At 47.7% G+C, this 20750-nt stretch overlaps 1 protein-coding gene across 1 annotated transcript in view; it reads right to left on the reverse strand.

The window, feature by feature from the left end:
* WDFY4 (WDFY family member 4) overlaps window positions 1–20750 on the reverse strand; it is a 269557-nt gene that overhangs the window by 150074 nt on the left and 98733 nt on the right. Inside the window, exons 20-27 of the mRNA XM_072971154.1 lie at window positions 18021–18252; window positions 16826–16971; window positions 15652–15763; window positions 14772–14962; window positions 8513–8665; window positions 2998–3071; window positions 825–986; window positions 150–241 (exon numbers count right to left, since the gene is read on the reverse strand). Of these exons, the coding sequence (XP_072827255.1) occupies window positions 150–241; window positions 825–986; window positions 2998–3071; window positions 8513–8665; window positions 14772–14962; window positions 15652–15763; window positions 16826–16971; window positions 18021–18252 (1162 nt within the window). The remainder of the gene's footprint in view (window positions 1–149; window positions 242–824; window positions 987–2997; window positions 3072–8512; window positions 8666–14771; window positions 14963–15651; window positions 15764–16825; window positions 16972–18020; window positions 18253–20750) is intronic.

The following is a 20750-nucleotide window of genomic DNA, read 5'->3' on the forward strand; positions in this document are numbered from 1 at the left end:
AACATACGGTTTGATTCTATTTGAAATCCTAATCATATAGCTCTCCCTCCTCCTTTCATGCAAAATGGTCCCAGCGCCTGTGCCTCTCAGGGCTGTTGTGGGGGTCGTCCTGCTGCCTTCAGACTGGCAGCTGGGAAAGGTCTCCTCACCGGGCACGGAGGGGTCTGGGGCTCCGTCCACGCAGATTGGCCTCTCGCTCACTGATGAAGGCTTGAGGGTGTACACAACAAACAGCCCGATCCTGAAGGCAGAGAGAGAAGGACGCGCTCGACGGGGCCCAGGCCATGTCTGCTGAACACATGTGAAGGCTTTCTGCACGGACCCACCCCAAGGTGGCTTCAGGGGAGGGTCTGAGGGGAACCATGTTATTCTGTGATCAATGTGGTATTTCCAGAGCCTTGTAAAGTCTGTCAGGATTCATCAGAGCAGCTAACTCTGGCTCTGCCAGCTCAACAGCACAGGGATGCAGACAGAAAAGGTGACACGTCATGCCAGTAGAGATCGTTCTTTGGGAAATCTGCAAGAGGTGGGCATGCTGGGTCACTGGCTGGTGAGGATGGCCATGCTCGTGGAATTTGTTGCATTCTTGGCACAGCAGGTGTGTCCGAGCACCAGGGAGCACTGGACACACAGCCCTGCTGGGGAGTCCAGTGGACCCACCCCTTTCTTCAACTCTTGGCCCTGAGCAGAGAAACTCCTAGAATGTTCCAAAAAAGAGAACCTGCTACTGTGTTGAGTGTAGTCAGGAGAGAGCTGGGGATTATATTCCTTCATTAAACTGCCCGAAGGGTCTGCCCTTCCTGCCCGGGGAGCTGGCGCAGTACCTGAGCAAGTCCTGGAGGCTGAAGTGGCCCCGCAGCTGACGGCCTAGGATGGCAATGATGGTGGGCATCTTGGAGGGGGTGAGGCCCGGCTCATTGAAGAGGAAGATGAGCTTGGGAATAAGCCGTGTCTGGTGAGCAACTTCAGCATTCCGGGGTCCGTCCCTGGTGAGCCCGGGAGAGAGGCAGTAAAAGCTTTTACTGGAAAGAACCAAATTCGCTGTGTTTCTGCTAAAAAGGTTTCAAAGACTGGGCTTGCTCCGTGGCCCTCTGACTCCACCGCTCTCTTGTTAGCTCATCAAAATGCAGTCAGACACCCATCAAAGAAGTGTCTGCCCAGTGCCAGCATCGCTCGGGGATGAGCCCCTGTGCCCTTCCACCCCCAGAAACTGCCTTCAAAGATAAGCCCCGGTTATTGACTTTAAAATTCCAAGCCTCGGGGAAAACTAATGCCGGGTCTCAGAAAACACAGAACAAAGAGAGCAGACTGGAGTGTGACCACGGAGCACTTCCCAACAGCCGGGAGCGCGCCCTCGGCGAGCCTGTCTGGGCGTGCGCTCTTCCTGCCCGCCCCAAACCGCAAAGTGGATGAACACGCCGCCGGAGTCAGAGGGGAGAGAGACAGAATTCAAGCCTCCACAGCCCCTCCTTAGGATAATCGCACATCCACTTTCCAGTAAATCCTACCCCCCACCAAGAAAACAGCCCCCAGGGTGAGTGTCCGTCTCCTAGAAAATAGCAGGTACAGAAAGAAAGTGGAAAAGTCGGGAAGGAAATAAAGGTGGAGGAGAGTGAATCTGGGTGAGTGGCTCCTGCTTGAACGGTCTTTTCAGGAGTGGTGTGTTCAATTCTGCCCAGCTCCACAGCCCTGACACACAATTCTGCCCAGCTCCACACCCCTGATATACAACGGAGGCAGAACCAGCCCAGTTCTGTGTGTGACTTGCATTCACAGGCTCAGTGGGAAAAATATGCGTGCATCACCTGTAAATCCCCACCATCTTGTGCTCTTTCTTATCCCTGAGCAGCCCACTTTTCTGTGTTCCTTCTCCACAGGACTGTGCCTTATCCTTCTCCGAACTTCCAGCACTAAGAACTAGTGTGAAACGGAGTGGGTTTATAATAGTTGGTCAATTATGAGCGGCTGAATGAAAACATGGTTGCAGCACCAAGGTATTAATGATTTCTAGAATGGCTGACTGGTGAGGAGGCAGGTGGAGGTGGGTGTGAACAGCCCAGTGTGCAAGGAAGGAGGTGGGTTGATAGGCTGGCTTCCTTGCCTTCCTTCTGGTCACAGCCCCTGGCTTTCTTTGGGAACTACCTCTTTCTAACCGCCCTGCACCCACTCCAGAGGGCAAGCCATGCTCCTGGCCTGGACACCTGACCCAGGATGGCCCCATGGGACTCCATCCTATTGCTAGGCGTATTGTGTGAAAAAGAAGCCCTCTCTTCTGACTGCGTTGAGCAGAGGACGTGCTCTGAGTGCTCTAAGAGCAGGGGAGCAAGTGGAGACAAAATCAGGGGCAGATCTCAGATAAAGGAGTGTGAGCACCACCTAGACAACACGTGAAGACCTGCCTCACTCAGTTGTGTGAGCCAAGAAGTGTCCTCTCTCTCCACCTTCCTTTCTCCCCTCCTTTTTCCTTCCTTTTCCCCTCCCTTTCTTCCTTCCTTAAGTTGGTTTCAGTTGTCTTTCTGCCACTTGCTATCAAAAGAGCCCTAATTCAAAAAGTGATGTTCAATGTGACGGTATTTGGAGGTGGGGCCTTCGAGAGATGCTTAGGTCATGAGGGTGGAGCCCTCACAAATGGGATTAGTGTCCTTATAAAGGACACCACAGAGTGCCCCCCACCCCTTCTGCCATGTGAGGTTGCAGTGAGAAGACGGCCAACTATGAACCAGGAAGCAGGTCCCCACCAGACACTGAACCTGCCAGAGCCTTGATCTTAGACTTCCAGCCTCCGGAACTATGAGAAGTAAGTTTCTGTGATTTGTAAACCACCCAGTCTATGGAATTTCTGTCCCAGCAGCCTGAGCAGATTAAGACAGACATGCCGTGGTCAGGGGACCCAATGCTCTGGGAGTGGGGGCAGACGTGGCTGCTGAGCCACCAGCGGTCCTGCCCTCTCAACCCCTGTCCTCAGCATGAAGCCTTCGGTTCCAGTCCTTAGCCTACCTTGGTGACTGAAGTATTTCCACAAGATGGGAAAAGAGGGAGAGCTCCAAGTTGTCCGCAGTGTTCATCCAGAGCTGGAAGATGGAACACACAGTGAAACCAAGGCGCGCGGGAAGAAGGGTTTCCAGGCAGTGTGAGCAGGTGGGGTGCCAGGGGTGGTCTGCTTGGCTTGGCATCACTAGTGCAACTTACCAGCTCTGGAATCAGCCTAGCTCTCCTGACAGCTAGACGGTAGAGGACGCCTCCCCCAGGGGAAAGCTCAGCTGTCCTTCCTGTCTTCCCCCATCTCTGCTGCTGTCTAGAGCTTTACTGTGAGTCTAGATTCCAACCAAGGACACCAGCACTAACCACCCCCTCCGGGTGTCGCACCCTGGGCCCCGCAGTCTCATTCTCACTGGATCCTACCAGGCAATTATCAGCGTTCCCAATTTAGAGATGAGAAACTCAAGGCTGAGACAGACCACTGAGTGACAGGTCCCTCTCAACACCAGCAAGTGACAGGGCTGGAATCAGAAGCTGGGTCTCACCTCTCAGGGTTCATGCAACTACGCAGCCGACCAGTGCATGCAATTTCTTCAGGCCCCCGACCTGGAGAACCTGCTGCAAGCCCCCGCTCCCATCTGCTGTACAACAGAATTGGGAGCGACCCGCAGGCGGGAAACGCACTGAGCTTCTGAAAGTGAGGTTTTATCACGCGAGCTGTTTGCATCCACCGTAAACGGAATGTTAGCTGCTTCCCACCCTCCTGGGGCAAAGGTGGTGGCGCACCTTCACATCTCACTTCTCCTTCCCTTTAGAAAGCCCTGCTATTTCTCATCTAAATACTGACATTTCCTAAGGCCCAGATCTAGAAGGTTCAGACGCGGGATTATAAGAATGCACTCACAGAGCAGCCAAAAGGGCTCGCACTTACAAATGATACCATTTGCTGGAGGCAAGAAGCATCATACAAAGTCCTAAAATGCTATCATTTTCTGCAATTACTAGATAAGAACAGGGAGGCTCAGAGCGACTAAGTAACTTGTCTGGCGCCCCTCGGTTTTTAATTGGCAGTGACGGGCCTCAAAGCCTGGGCTGTCTGACCACGGAGCCCACTCTCGTGCCTCCTCGCTGTGTTCCCCCACAGGCACCTCCTGCAGACCGTGGCTCAGAGGGTCAATAATCAGCCTCTCATGACCAAGCAGGTGGCCGTGACTCCATCCCTTTACTTACAAGGGGAAGCAAAAGAGCCTCCCCGGACACAAGTTTATCAGGAAGGCAGAGACTGTCCCTCTTCAGTCCCCAGGGCCCGGCACCGTGCAGGCCACACAGTGGGCACTTAATAAGGATCCATTACATTTCTTAAAAGAGAAGGTAAACCAGAGTAAGACAAGTGGATCACTTTTAAGCCAGAAACAGGCCGACAGAGTTCCAGCCCCGGAAGCACAGCCACTGCCTGCTACACACAGACGTAGGGCAGCTACCACTGGAGAGAGCTGGGGTGGATCCATGTGGCTCCCGGGGAGCTGGGGGGAGCCAGGCATGGCACCCCAACATACCCAAGAGGACACCAAGAGCTCTGCACACTTGGAATACTCATTCATGAAGGGAGTCGTTGAACAAATGAAACAGCAGGCTCTGGGATGGGAGCTGGGAGAGCTGAGAAAGGCAGGCAGGAACCCCACCACACCCCTTATCCTTCCCACAAAAGCGTACCCTTCCTCCCAATTTATTTTCCAGAGTGTTAGAACAATGAGAAGTTGCCACAGCACACCTGAGGCTGCCTAGCCCTTCTAGAAATTACTTTGTGTAACATAACACCAATTGTCTGAATTTTGGAAAACATGCATAATTGAATCTTTTGGTGGTTGCCCTGTGCTAAAGACTGCATTTAAGACATCTGGATTACAATTGTTTGAATATCAAATGTGTCAAATTCTGTTCTCTCCCCACCTTCGGACGATCTCATTCTCAGAAAGAGCTGGCCTGTCCTTTCTTCAAAAGACCAAAAGCCTAAGATCTGAATGACTTCAACTTCCTGTTTCTCTTTGCTTCTCAACTTCCTGCCCGTTCCAGCTTCTCAGCTTCCTGCCCCTTCCAGCTTCTCAGCTTCCTGCCCCTTTCAGCTTCTCAGCTTTCTGCCTTCCCTGCTTCACATTAGTCATCAAGGATCCCACCCCTTATCCTATAACCCACTCTGATCTCCAAATTCTCCCTCTCCTCTAAGGACCTGCCCCATCAGTAGCTGATTCTCCCACTGGTACTCTGATCACTCTCTTTTCACTGTTTCCCCTTCCTCAGCCTACAATCAGACTCAATTCTCCTATCTTAATTCCTGAAACTCTCCCCCCTCTATTTTCCTCTTTTTTTTTTTTTCCAAAGCCTACTGACTGTCTACGTCTAGCCTGCTCTCCACTCTTCACCTCAGGCTGACCCCGCTATTTACTCTTTCCTAGGCCTGGTAGTGACCTCCAAACACAACGCACACGTCCCTGCCCTTACTGTACTTGATGTAGGCAGACACTGGAGAAGCCCTTCTTCCTACTGAAATTCTCTCCGCTCAATCTTTCTAACATTCTATTTCATTTCATTTTATTGTGGGCTATTTTTTAGCATCTCTTTTTTTGTGGATTTTTATTGGATGCTTATTTTCTTAACTTCAGCTTTAAAAGCACCCACTCAGCTCAGTTCATTTACTCCGAGAGGGGACAGGGTGCTGCCTAGGGTGGTTCCAGGAGCAGGCAGTGGGAGCATGGTGGATTCCTGCACAGACAATTCCTGGGCTGGGCTGGTACAAGGATGCCATGGAGCCAAGCTGCCTGAGCAAGACCACAGCATTTTAGAAGCATGTGCAGCTATGCAGCCAAGGCAGGCTGTCTTGTATATCAGCGTGGTAAAGCCCTCTGTGCAAATCTCCTTCCCTGCTGTGCACAGGGAGCCCATAGCTCAGACCCTGAGTCTATCTTCAGTTCCAGGACCAGGGTGTTCATCCTGGCCTGGTCCAATTAGATCACATTTTATTCACAATTTTTGGAGCTTTATTTATGAGTAAGATTGACCTGTAATTTTTCACTTCCCATACTATTTTTTCTGGTTCTGGTATTAAGATTAGCTCATAAAAGAATCTGGGAGAGGTCCCTTCTCAATTTTCTGGAAGAGTTTATAAGGCTGGAATGGCCTGTTTCCTGACTGGTAGAACCTTCTTATAGACGCCCTGGGCCTGAACTTTCTTTGTGAATGTTGTTTGTTTGTAAGATTTCAAACCCGTGATTCCATTCATTTGATGGTTATGGGACCATTTGAGTTTCGTATTTCTCCTTGAGTGAGTTTTGGAAATAAATTTTCTTGGACATTATTCAAATGAGCTTTGTGTTCACATTTATCGCACACAGTTGCCGATCGCATTTTTTTGGTTCTCTTTCTAACTGCTCGTTCTTCTGTGGTTAGTCTTCCCTTCTCCTTCCTGATAGAATTTACTTGTGCCTCTCATCTTTTTTTCTTGACCAATCTCAACAGGTTTGTATGTTTTACCAGAACCAGTCACTGGCCTTGTTAATCCTCTGTAGGCTTGTTTTCTTTCCTATTTAATTAATTTATGTTCTCATTTTTATTTTTCCTTCTTTCTTTCTCTGAATTTTGTTTTTGTTTGGTTTTTTGTGTCTTTGTTTTTGCTTTTTTCCCCCCTTGATTATTCTAACTTCTTGATCTGCAGCCTCTGTTGATTAATTTAAAACGTTCCCTTTTCTCATACATACATCAGTGACTACAAATTTTCCTGCAAGTACAGACAAATTTAGACCCCTTCCTTGTTTTGCTATATAGTGTTTTTCTTGCCATTCGGTTCCCAATCGCTTCTAACCTGAACTGTGACACTTACTGATCGTCCTCTTTATCCCACTGCCTTTGCCACAATTCAGGTTTCAGAATCTTCCACCTAGATTTCTGCAGCAATCTCCCTGCCTGGAGCTCTTGCCATCAGAGTAATAGACCTAAAATAAAATTCTAACATGTCATTCTTTAATTAACATCCTTAGGTATCGGCTACTTAGCAAAATTTACCAACAGTCTAAAAATTGTTTAGAAAGCCTTTATCCTAATCATTCAACTTTGATCATTTCTTCTAAGGGAATCGTTTTAAAAGTGGAGGATGTGTGTGCACAAAAGTCCAGCCTCTGTTAGCATTCATTCATAACAACAAATAAAGGAATAATCTAAGAATCTGACAGTAGGGGAATGATGAAGAGATGAGGAACTCTCTGTAAGACAGATTATTGTTCTGACCTCAGAACAATGCTTGCAAGAGTCTAATAAAAAAATTGTTTAATGCTTATATTATGTGAGAAAGGCAAGATTTCAAAATAATACCTACACTATGATTGTGACTATAATAAAATATATGTATATATATGTATGTATGTATGTGTGTGTATGTGTATGGGTATATATATATAATGCATAAAAAGTACCAAAAAAGGGATGCAGTCAAAGTTAACAATAATTGTCTAGATCTCAAAAATCAGTGTTTGTCTTCCATTTTTTTCTGTAATTAAAAATATTCTATAATAAGCATATATTATCTTTTAACTAAAAAAATCATGTTTAAAACCCTTGAGCAGACTCCAGCAGGTACCAGCTAAACTGCACATCCTGCAAGTTCACATCTTCTGCCTGTCTTCTCTCCCCCTTCCTCCAGCCTCACCTCTACCCGCAACAGCACCCGTGCAGGCGCCCCTAGCCACCTGCTCTCAAGTCCCCATGGTTGGTCTCATCCCCACATGTGGGTAAACAGCATCCACTCCACTTGGGATGGTCCCACACTGAACGCATCCTGCCAGACTGAGCCCCAGAGCACTGAGCTGTAGAGCTGAGCTGACTGTCCACTCCTCCCACTCCCCAGATGCCCCGTGCCTCCCTCACTGGCACCCAGCACCTTGTAGCATCACCTTTGTCATGTCCCAGGCCCAGGCAACTGGGTGGAGGGTCTGGGTCCCAGTTATCACCACGCCTCCAGGACATACACCGGTGCCGGACCCCAGTGGTCACTCAGGAAATGAAGCTTTGTGAATGCTTCTATCCACCCCCAGCTCTGTGCAGTCCTCCCCACTTAGTCTCATATATGCCCTCAGCATCTTTCACTCATTTATAAACTTGGATTTATAAACAGCAAAGCACCTTCCAAAGGAAGTGGTACTTCTTAAAATCTCATAAACATGGAAGCTTACAACTTTAAAAACCTTTTCTGGATAATATCTGATTTGACTCCCACACCAGCCTGTGAGGGAGTGGTGATGGTCTCCATTTCATATAGAAGACTAAAACTCAGAGAAGTCATGACACTTGCCTGAGGCCACACAGCCCATTAGTGGTAGGAGTTAATTATAAATCAGGGCCTCTGAGCACCAAAGCCTTTGTGGTTTCCTCTCTCACTACCATCTTGACGTTGGAGGAAGCTGCCCTGCTGGGTCTAGAGGAAACACCAGGCTTTCTGCACCATCACACATGCTCCTTTAGGGCTAATGACCAGTCTCCAGTTTACCTCAAAATTGCAGAGGATGTGCTGGAAGACGCCCACGTTGGTGATCACAGACGACCCAAAACCCAGTTCTGCAGTGCCAGCGATGGACAGGATCAGCTGAAAGATGCGATGGTTTAGGAAAGAGGTCTTCTTCCTCAAGAGAAACGCCATTATCTGAAAAGGTTAAAAAAAATGTTTATACTGTATAGCACAGGGAAATATATTCTATATCTTGTAGTAGCTCATGGTGAAAAAGAATATGAAAGTGAATATATGTATATCCATGTATGACATTGCGCTGTGCACCAGAAATTGACACAACATTGTAAACTGACTATACCTAAATAAGAAAAAATTAGATTAAATTAAAAAATTGAAAATTTTTTAAAAAGCAGATTCGTCATGAATGCATCTGCACCGGTCTCTCTCCCTCACCTGCCTGTTGCTGAGAACACCCTGCTCTCTGGCGCTCCCCTCTCCGTTCCCCATTCTCAGAAGGAAAACACACACCAGCTTCTGTGGCTGCTTCCCTACCAGTGTCCCTGAGTCCTCGTGCAGCCTGACCTCTCTCTAGGGACCCCCGGCTCCTTCCTGAATCTTCCACATTTCCAGGATGCTGCTCTCTCCTAGTTTCCTACTGCGTCCTGGGTGCTTTTCTCATTTGCCTTTACTGGCTCCTACATTCATACCCATCCCGTACATGCTACTGTATCCCTCGGAAGCCACCATGTGCCTGTGAGCCCAGCTACCCCAGCCTCACTTCAGGCTGCAGCCACCAGACGTGCTATTCTGCTGTGCAGGACCCTGGGAAACCTGCAACATGCAGGCATCCACACCGGGATGCAGGCACGGGACCCCAGTGACCCACACTCCTCTCAGAGACCAACAAGAGGGAGCTCACCTAGCCGCGTGTCTCTGTTGATCCCACTCACACACAAGTCAGGCTGCCCCGCCATCCACTGGCATCTGGGTTCTCAACCGCTTTACCTGGAGTCTCAGCTCAGCTCACCCACAGCTCAGTTCCCTACGCCTGGATATGACACAGTGCACCCTTCTTCCTGTCCCCTCAGACCCATTCTTTCAAGGTGCCATTAGGTCTCACTTGTTGTGATGGACTGAATGTTTGTTCCTCCCAAAAGTCATAGGCTGAAACCCTATCCCCCAATGTGACGGTATTTAGAGGTGGGTCCTTTGGGATGTAACTACCATTAGATGAGGTGGGGGAGTGCTCGTGGACGGGACTAGGGCCGTTATGAGAGTCACAAGAGAGTGTGCTTCCTCTCTCTGCTCTGCCACCTGAGGGTACAAGGAGAAGCTGGCCATCTGCATCCAGAAAGAGGGTCCTCACTCAGCCTCATGCTGGCACCCTGACCTTGGACTTCCCGGACTCCGGAACAATGACAAAATTCATTTCTGCAGTTCATAAGCATCCCCCGGTCTATGGTCTCCTGTTACAGCAGCCCAAACTGACTAGGACAATTGTGATCGGCAAATAATATCTTTTCAGACGGTTCCAGCCACTTCTTTGGCATATGTGAAATCTGGCCACTCCTCCCTCCCCGCCAGGACATCATTAGGACGGGTGAAAGTTGCTTGAGAAAAATCACTCGGGCCAACAGGTTTCACTGTACATCAATAGTGTCAAATGTCAGACTGGTACTCAGTTTGGCCTGAAGTCCGACTGTTTTTCTCAGAGGCTGGTCTTCCTCATCCTAAATATGATGCTCTCACCTCCTCTCCCTTCCCCTCCACCACCCAGCCCAGCACACAGCTGAGAATTTAGACCCCACCAGACACAAACACTCTCAGCTCTTTACCACCAGGTCCACGAGCACCTGCAGCGCAGTCCTTCCCGTCATAAGCAGGGCTTCCACTCACCCGGCCTCTGGAACCCACCCCTCGCCTTCTCCTGGGGACAACTCTTCTCTCCCGGATTCATCCATCTTTCTCTTGTCTGTTACGTCCTTCCCGACAAATAAGCCCTAGTAGGTCTCCTCTTAAAATTAATCCTCCTTTGACCCCCCCAATCCCTCTAGTTCGGGCCCCATTTCTCTACCCCTTTTTGTAGGTAAACTTCTAGAAAGCACTGCCGACACTCTTTGGCTCCACGTCCTCATGTCAAGTTTTCTCTTCAACCCCCTTCAGTTGGCGGCTGCCTCCTCCTGTCCACCTGCCTTAGAAAGGTCACCAGTGCCTTCCAGGAGCCAAATCCAACAGAGACATCTCTGTCCTTAGTTTGCTGGATTATTTATCACCATTTAGCATTGTCTGACCATGCCCACCTTCTCAAAACACCTTTTTTCAAATTCCTGGAGAAAATGTTTCTTTGGTTTCTCTTCCCTCTTTCTTCTCAACCCCCTTGGTTGAGTTCTCACCCTATTTCCAGGCTCTCCCTGGTGAACCCCTCAATGCTCCTCCTCCGTCCTCTTCTCTCCTTTCCCTACTCCTTCTCTTTGGCTATTTCATCAATTTCCTTGGGCTGAATACCATCGTGGTGATACTGAGGACTCACACCTGTACCCCCCGCCCAGCTCCCCCCTGAACTCCAGAGCGGGGCACCCCACTTGGTATTTCACCTTTAAAGTCTCACAGACAGTTCACACTCACCAAATCCCAGATGTCTTCTCCCTCCCTGCGGGCCGCACTCGGGGGCACAGCACCGGTCATTCTCCTGAGCTACCTGCTCACGCAGCTCACCAAGACCCCGAATCTCCCCAGGTCAGGGATGCGGTCTCGTACCACGATGGATTCGATCTCTATCTCCTGCTCCCATCTCATCCCTCCAGCCTGTCTTCCATACTGGTGTCAAAGGCCATTCTAAAGCATCATTCATTCTATTTCCCTGTCCCAAGACTTTGGATGGTTGGTCACTCATCACCTCTGAGGTAAGATCCACCCTCCCTGGAGCAAAAGAGTTCTGCCCCCTCCCTCCCTCTCCATCCAGGCTTGCTGTGCACTGGCCCGTCATGGTCCTCTCCTCCCCGCCCTGTGGGGGGACCTGTGCTGAGTCCCTCAGGTGCTCATAATGTTAATCTGGAACTCCATCCTCCTTCATCATGCTGTGAAAATCCAGCTTAGAAAACTTGTCTGGGTGTCAGTCTGACAAGAGGATGTTACGTTTGGTGGCAATAACAGACAGAAAGGGTGAGGCTCTCATCATGTTCTCACATGCAATCAGCAAGCCAGCAGATGAATAGAGAGCAAATGTCTAAAAAATTATTAAATCCACTCCTGAGCAAGCCACTTAATTACAGAGCCTTGTTTTCACTCACTGGTTCATTCTACAAATCCTTACTCAACACCTAGTGTCTATCATGAGCTCTTAGGATGCAGCAATGGACTAGCAGACCCAGTCTTGCCCTCGTGGACCACAAACATGGCAACAAGTCCACATACATCACACCAACAGGTGTGCACGTTACGAAAAAATGCAGCAAGAAAAGCCGTCTAGAAAGGGATGAGATAAGAAAGGGGTTCTATTTTATAAAGTGGAGTCAGGGAAGACAAAAAATAATAATCACCTTGGCTTTTTATGCAAACCTGACATTCTTCACCTCCTCTACTACTGCCCAGGCTCTGTTTCCCAGAAGATATCAATCTTTGAGATTTTTCTACTTTAAGCCATAAGAAGAGTTTTAAATATTTTTCCTCTGCCTTCATGTGTAAACATACAACAAATCTCTGAATCTGATTAATTCTCTACACAACGTATTTGGATGTCTCATGATAATAACATTCTTCATTAGACAATGCTGTCAGCTGAATGTGTCTCCCCAAAATTCGTATGTTGAAACTTAATCTGCAGTGTGATGGTAGTAGGACGCAGGGCCTTTGGGCGGTGATGAGATCGTGAGGATGGAGCCCTCATGAGTGGGATTAGCATCCTTATGAAAGAGGCCTCAAAAGGCTCCCTTGTCTTTTCTGCCACGTGAGGACACAGCAGAAAGACGGTCATCTATGAACCAGGAGGCAGGTCCTCACTAGACACCGAATCTGCCAGCACGATGGTCTTGAACTTCGCAGCCTATAGAACTACGAGAAATAAATTCCTGTGGTTTCTAAGGCATCCCGTTATGGGACTTTGTTAGAGCAGCCTGAACCTACGAAGTCAGACAGGCGGCTCCACGGAGAGCGGGACTGAACCCACTTGTCTGTCTGTGTCCCTGGCCTGGCCCTGTGCCAGGATGTCAGGAGGTGCTCAGTCAATATGACCTGAGTAAATAGATTCCACTCACAGGCCACTTTTTGCCTCTGCCATCTCTTCCTGAAAAACTCAGCCAACCCAGTCCTCCAGGCCTCCTCTGACCCTCTTTCTCTTTTTGACTCCCCCACTACAGGCGCTGTCGGCCACCTTGGTGGCTCTCAAGACCCTGCATCTGTGACGGGCGCTCTCCGTGAACTCACGACGTGCCAGGCCCGCACTGGGCGGTAAGGAGACAATGGGGGGCATGAGAGGCCCTCGCTCTCTGTGCAGCTCGGGGTTTCCGGGAGGATGCAGGGTAACCACCAAGTCATGGAGACTGGCAGTTCTGGAAAAGAATCTTGGACACTTACTGCATTTGATTTATACTAAAATTATTTTGGCGTTTGTCTTATTTTATCCTACTAGATATACCCCATGAAAGCAGAAACTGCTCTGTAGCTTTTTAGAAATGCTCACAGTAATTATTAACATTCCTAGCCAGAGCGGACATCCATGTGCTGATCTGGAACAAATCCCACCACCACGGCCTTTGACAATATAATCAAAGAAAACCGTTATACACCAGGAGCCTCGATTCTTGAGTTTCGATGTAAACCCAGACACACTCGTGCATTTATTCTCCAATTATTTACTGAGTGTCTTTTTGGTCTCAGTAATTCACGGGCAAGGAAAAAGAAATGCCCATCCCTCTGGATCATTACTGGGCGTGCACACAGTGCCATGGGGGCTGGGAGATGGGAGAGGTGTCCCCCTGCAATCAGAGCTTGACCTGGGAAGATGAGGAGTGTATGTACCTGGGGAAGACGGTCGACAAGCTGAGGCTACAGGGACACAAAGTCAGGCAATGTGCTTAGTGATTCGGACCACGTGGGACCTGGGGAGCAGGAGTGCAGGATGGGAAACGTTGGCTGGGTGAGAGGCGGGGCTGGAAGGACAGGGTGGTGGCCAGTTAGAAAGGCCTTTAGGAGTTTGGGATATTGTATCAATGACCAGACATCTTTGAAGGGTTTGCACAAGGCAGAGGCAGCCTCGGGTCCGTGATGTAGACCTGTGACTGGCCTCGGTGGGCATCAAGGGAGAGGCAGGAGGGAGGGGGCCGCTGTCCGGCTGTGGCGGGGCTCCGGGTGGGAGGGGGTGTGTCCGACACGACACCATACAGCTGTCCTCTCAGACCCTGACTGGGGGGCAGGGAGGCTTTCTCGGCCTGCCCTCACTGTGCCCAGGAGGAACCTGCAGTTTTGTGCCCCAGGGACCTTGCCGAGACTTTGACCTGAGTCCTGGCCTTCAGGATTCCTTTCTTAGCTGCTTCCCAGCCACGCAAGGTATTCCTTGAGGGCAGTGTCTGCATCTTGTCTGACGTTATGAACAGTAAATATCACTAACAGCCACAGTGAGCATGTGCACAGCGGTGACTCTGAGCAGGCCCACTTCCAAGCACTCAGCATGTGTTAACTCAGTTACCGCGATTGGAAAAAATAGCCGCTGTTTTCATTCCCATTCGACACAGAGGAGAACTGAGGCACAGAGAGATGAAGAATTAGAGGTGGCCGACATTTATAGGGCACTTACACTGAACCAGACATAATTCTAAGCCCCTCACTCGTATTAACATCTGGTCCTCACTGCAACCCCCTGATCTAGGAAGTATGACAGCTCACACCGTAGACGTGGGGACTGAGACAGAGAGGGAAATTAACTCACGCAAGGTTAAATAGCAAGTAAGAGGAAGACGCTCGATTCCAACCCAGCACTCTTGTTTCACGGTCTGGGCTCTTAGCCACATACTAGATGCAAAGTGTGGGGACTGCAAATGATTCTGAATTCATCAGTGAAAAGGTGCCGGCAGCCACAGACAGGTGAGCATCCTCATTCTGGTCAGAGCCCCACTCTGGCTGCCTGTCACCTGGCCCTCCGCTCTGACAACACTGGTCTCAGGACCCAGAGACTTTCAGTTTCCCTTCTCCAGAAGTCACACTGGAAGGAATGTCCACTTGGGCCAGCAAAGCCCGTCCCTGCTCCTCGGGGATGACAGCCTTTCAGGGGGTGTTTCAGGCTCAGATGGGAGGGTGGGATTACCTGGTACCCACAGATGTGCTGCATCAGGTGGTCACACATGACGTTGCTGGTCAGGACTGAGTGCAGGACTTTCACGGCGGCGTACATGGTGTGGTCATCCGTCGCTAAGGAAATGAGACCCAGGAGGATGGCGGGCCCACCAATGAAGTCCAGGCTGCTGGCCGCAGGGCTGGAGTGGAACACCCTTACCCCTGTGTGGGACAAAGGGCATTCTTCAGTACAGTGGCACTGCCCATGCGAGAGTTGTCAGCGGCATCATCCCCTCCCAGCAGAGGGCGCTGTGCACAGGAGACAGGCTGGGAGGAAGAGCAGGGGCTGTGAAAGTTTTAGGTTCACTGAGAGAGCCTGTGCTGAGTCCTTTCTGGGTCACCAGAAGGCTGAAATAGCCCAGGGGGGTTCAGACCACCACCCAGAGTGCCAGCTGAGCCAGCTGCCCTCTGAGCCTCAGTCTGCTGGCTGCTCTGACAACTTCCAGCTCTTGTCTGCCCTCCAGATCCTCTGAGGTGGGACCCTTGCACCAGCTCGTGGCTTTGCTCTTGCCTGACTGCAAGGCAACCAACAGTCACTGGCTGCTGTTTCCATCCCAACAAATACAACCATTGCCTCTGCTCAAAGGACCCGCTACACTCACTAGCGAGGCTCCGCTGTGCACAGACGCCAGCCTGCTTAGTAGCGAGCGCACTACCAGCTGTCCGCGTCAGCTCCATGAACTGACCTCTGCAGGGAGGCTGACTCTCGGGTGTGGCTAACTCCCCACCTCTCACCCTCACTGTTTCGGTTCCCTAACCCACCCCGTCCCGCCTGCTGCTCCACAATTTCAGGTTGCACGAGTGATGACAGCCACAAGCCTTTCTTCCCAAAGGGCAGTAATGGCTCATACCTAGCTGGCCCACAGCCACGGCTCCGATGGTTCGAAGAGACCCGGAGAGGTGACCAGCACAATTTCTTAGCAAGAACACAGGCGTGGCATTGTCGCGGGACGAAATGTTCATCTAGAGAAATTGGCAACAGTGAGTCCTAGGAAGCTGTCCTGGGGAGGAGAAGGTCTTGTTCATGAGCTCCTGGAGGGTGGGCACCCGGAGGCCTGGCACTCAGTCAGTGTCAATCAGGGGATGAGTAGTAACTGAACCGGTGTCAGAGGGACTCAAGCCAAAATCCAGGTTCTCCTGTCTGGTCTCCCAGGTTCTGGCTTAATACTAAGATAGTAGCTTCGGTCATATGATCATGCTGCCAGTGCCCCATGCGCTCACTAGTATAGACAAATGCTCGCAGTGAGGAGCCAGTGAGGGCAAGCAGGACCTGGGGACTCTTGGAGGTGGAACAGAGCTACAAGGCCAGGGCTGCCTCCTTCCCAGTGCGGGGTCATCCAGCTCTGTGAGCGTCCAGCATCCCTCATCTCAGAGGGCCAAGAAGATGGGCACCTTGGCCTCCTCCATTAGAAGGTACCACACTGCTAACCCGGCTCTGGTGCTTAACAGGACCTAACCCCTGATCCCACCACCTCAGTAAAGGGATGTGGCCGTCCGTCTGTGAGGGTGGGGAGAATATAAAACAATCAGCCCAAATTCATCACAAGAAACAAAAGAGCTCTTTATGCAGGAATTGGGAAATAGGAAATCGAATGGCATCTTCATCTACAAACACGTCTGCTGGCTGTTTGGCACGTTTGTTGTTTTGTATAAACACAGTGACTCAAGGAATATTTTGCAATGGTGTGGAGCACCCAGAAAAGGGAAGCCTAATAGTGTTCCCAGTGTCACCAGGTGTTTTGAATATCCCATTTGTTCTTGTTCTACTGAGAAGAATAAAGAGCCCTTTCTTTCTTCTTTGAGCAATTACAAATGAAAGGTTTAGTCTTGGCTGGGGGTGGGGCAGGGGTGCAAAGGGCAGGAAATCACAGAATATTTTCAAATGAAGCGGGAAGCACGCCTGCGTGTATACGTCTACACACGTGCAAATGTGAATCAGTATTTACTTAATCATCAGAAACCATGGATGCAAACCATGAGACCGTGATTCCAAAGAGGAGCAGCAAGTGAAATCAGAAGGCGTACCTCTTTAGCAATCAGGCGGCTGTCCACCTCATTGTACGTGGTTCTGATGTCAGCAGCACTGGTGACGGAGGAGCTGGCTATGTGAAGGCTGAAGGAAACCCTTTCCTCTGCAACCAGGGGCGTCACTTCCATCCCAGGATCCTCTCCTAAAACAACACGTCTTCAATCATTCCTACTCTCCCTTTCCTGAGATGGAAACAAACCCTCCGAAAAGTTAATATCTACAGCTACATGGCAACATAATCACTGAGAGCATGTTTGTACATTGTCACATGTTGTTACATGGTCTGTTTGTATACCTATGATCTCTGACAGTGATAGAAAACTGTAGAGAAATCTCACAAGATTAGCCCTACTATAAAATAGAGGCGTGCCGCATGTGAAGCTGTTAAAGCTTGAGACATCTGTCAAGAATGTAATCTCGCTCCCAAAACCAAAATGCTGGACGGAAAGCCCTAGGGTTTTCAGTGAGCTGCATGTCCCAGGTAGACACCTCTCCTGGAGTTAGTGCCCTGGTCCCTGAGTCAAGAAGAGCCACGTGTGCTACTGGAAAAGTATGGTGAGAAGATGGAGTTGGTGACACTTTGGCTCTGGACCGGACTTCCTCATGTAGTTCTCACCAGCACCATTTGCCAGAGGAAACGAAGTTCAAAGAAGACATGAGACCTGGAGATAGAAACACTCCTCGGTGCTCAACCGCCTTTCACTGAGCATGAAGGCTTCCGAACATAGATTCATTTATCATCCTTCCCACATGGGAGCTGACCCCCTGGACTTGACAGAGCACAGCGAGCAACGCTCCCTGCTTGAACAGCCAACAATCAATAGTGAAAATGTGGATGTTTTGTCTGCCTGTTTAATAATTGAAGACAACAGTATACTTTAGTTAAAAAGCTTCTTCATTAAAAGGAATGTAACTTATTTACCTCATTCTCTTCCCTCTTTCTTTGCTCATGGCATTACCCACCCTCTTTCCTCCATTATGTACTTTGGAACTGAAATCTAAAGGAGACTGTCACTTCCTTTTCTGTGACATCTGCTGTTGGGTCGTAAATATATAATGATCCAGTAGCAGAGATCTCCTCTAATGACTGGCCTGTGCTTAATTTATTCTTTATAAATATGCTATAAATAACCAGAAGTCCATTTAAAAAATAATACCAGCAAGATCATTACAAATCAAAACACCCCATACCTTGGTCAAGCACAGCTTGGAAGTTACCGCAGTATCTTGGGCCAAGTTTGTTAATAACTTCCAGGGTTTCCACCGAGATGGCTTCTTCAAAGAGGTACGCGGGGCCCAGACGCCATATCAATGATGACTTCTGTTTCCAAACTCGAGGGGTAGCAATGTACCCATAAACATCCACAAAGGAGGATGGATCCATTGAAAGGAAGGGTCCTGGTAAGGCCTGAATGTACAACATCTGTTAAAATAAAAGGGTAGAGGGGGAGAACGGTGGATGAGAGGTGTTTGGCCTCAGAATTAATCAAATAAATACATAAAATATAAAATGAAGTACCCTATTTTTCTCTCAGAGTAAAAAAAATTATTTTATCTAAACACATTACAAAGATAACTCTGGAAGCTAAGGGGCAGTACACAAAACAGTTTGTAAAGTGCTGGTGGAAGTAAAAAAACCAACCCTGTGCCTTTGGAAACAAATTTGATAAGAAATGTGAAGAACCACTAAAAGGTTCATCTTTTTTTCTCCCCAGTCATTTCACTAAGAATTTGCATGTCCAATATTGGCACATAAGTTAAGTTTTATGTACTAAAAATAATTACACTGGAAAGGAAGAAATGAAACTGTCTCTATTTGCAGATGGCATGTCTATGCAGAAAATTCCAAGGTGCCTACCAAAAAACAAAACAAAACAAAACAAAACCTCCCAGAACTAATAAGTGAGTTCAGCAAGGATACATATCAACATACAAAAATCAAGTTTCTGCTGTATAGCACGGGGAACTATGTTCAATATCTTGTAATAACCTTTAACAAAAAAATATGAAAATGAATATATGTATGTATATGCATGACTGGGACATAGTGCTGTATACCAGAAATTGACACACTGTAACTGACTATACTTCAATTAAAAAAAATAGGAAAAATTAATAAATAAATGATTTCCCAACACTGATAATATCCCTTGATGGACCCTAATCAGACACATTTATTACAGATGATTTGCTAACATTTAGAGTATCTCTAGCTATGATACTACGAGAAATGATTTAAAGTTTTCTGCATTATTTTTTACCAAGTTTTGGTATTACAGTCACATTAACTTCGTAAAAAACGCACAGACACAAAAATCAATTGCATTCTACAGACTAACAAAGAACGTGGAGAAACTAAAGTCAAAAACAATGCTATTTATAACTGCTCAGAGAAAATGAAATACTTAATAAAAGATGTGTAAGCTCTGTATACTGAAAATTCCAAAAGGATGATGAAAGAAATCAAAGAACACCTATATAAATGGAGAGACACAGCACATTCCTGGATAGAAAGACTCAACAGGGTAAAGATGTCATTTCTCCCCAAAATGATCTATCTGCTGAATGTAATTCCTCTCATATCTCAGAAGGCTTTTTATAGACAGACAAGCCAATTCTAAAATTTAAATGGGAAGGCAGAAGTTCTAAATTAGTTTAAACAAATAGCTTAACAAATAGCTTGAGTCTTCTTTTTCGAAAAATAGGACTTAAGTGGCAGGCACTACACTTAAGTCAATATTAAGGATTACTGCATAGCTATAATAAATAAGAGAGCGTGGTTATCTGTAGGGAGATAGTCACACAGATCATTGGAATAGAGTAGAAAATCTAGAAATAAGTGCATACAAATATACTCAACTGATTTTTGACAAAGGTTCAAAAGTAATTCAATGAAGGAAGGATGGCCTCTTCAAGGAATGGTCCTGGAGCAACTGGACATGCATAAGCAAAGAAATGAACTTCAACCTAAACCCCATCCCTCACACAAAAACTAACTCATAACTGATCACAAACTCAAGTGTAAAATGTAAAACTGAAAAACTTAAAGGAAAAAAAAAAAGGCATAGAAGGAAATCCTCAGGAGCGAGGACCAGGCAGAGAGAGTTCTTAGACTTGACACCAAAAGCATCAGCCATAAGACAAAAAAAAAAAAAAAAGATGAATTATATTTTATCAAAATAAAACCATTGCTTTGCAAAATCCCATGTGAAAGAGAGATAAAGCAAACTATAGATGAGGAGAAATTATTTGCAAATCACACAGCTGACAAAGGACTAGTATCTAAAATGTACAGATAAATTCTTAAAACTCAACAGTAAAAAACAATCCAATTAGAAAATGAGCAGAAGACGTTCACAGACATCATGGAAGCAGATACACAGGTTGCAAAGCAGCACATGAGAGGATGTTCAATCTCATCAGCTATTAAGGAAAATGCAAATTAAAAACAAGAGATAGTACTTCGTGCCCATCAGAATGGCTGAATTAAAATAATGACATCACCAAATGCATAGAAGCTGGACCACTCGTCCATTGCCGGTGGGAACGTAAAATGGAAGTCACTCTGGAAAAGTAGTTGGGCAGCTTCTTGTAAAACCAAACATGCCCTTACCATGGGACCCAGCGATCGGGCTCTTAGGCATTTATTACAGAGAAATGAAGACTCAAGTTCACACAAAAACTTGTACACAAACATTTATAGCAGCTTTATTCATAATAGCCCCAAACTGGGAACACCTGAGATGGCCTTCCATGGGTGAATGGTTGTATATCCAGATATGGAATACTATACAGCGATAAAAAGGAATGAACTATTGACACGTGCAGCAACTTGCATGAAGTTCCAGAGAATTATGCTGAATGAAAAGTCTAATCCTAAAATATCATATACTATATGATTCCATAGATATATAACACCTT

This window comes from Vicugna pacos, chromosome 11 (assembly GCF_048564905.1).
Source record: "Vicugna pacos chromosome 11, VicPac4, whole genome shotgun sequence".
NCBI classification, from domain to species: domain Eukaryota; kingdom Metazoa; phylum Chordata; class Mammalia; order Artiodactyla; family Camelidae; genus Vicugna; species Vicugna pacos.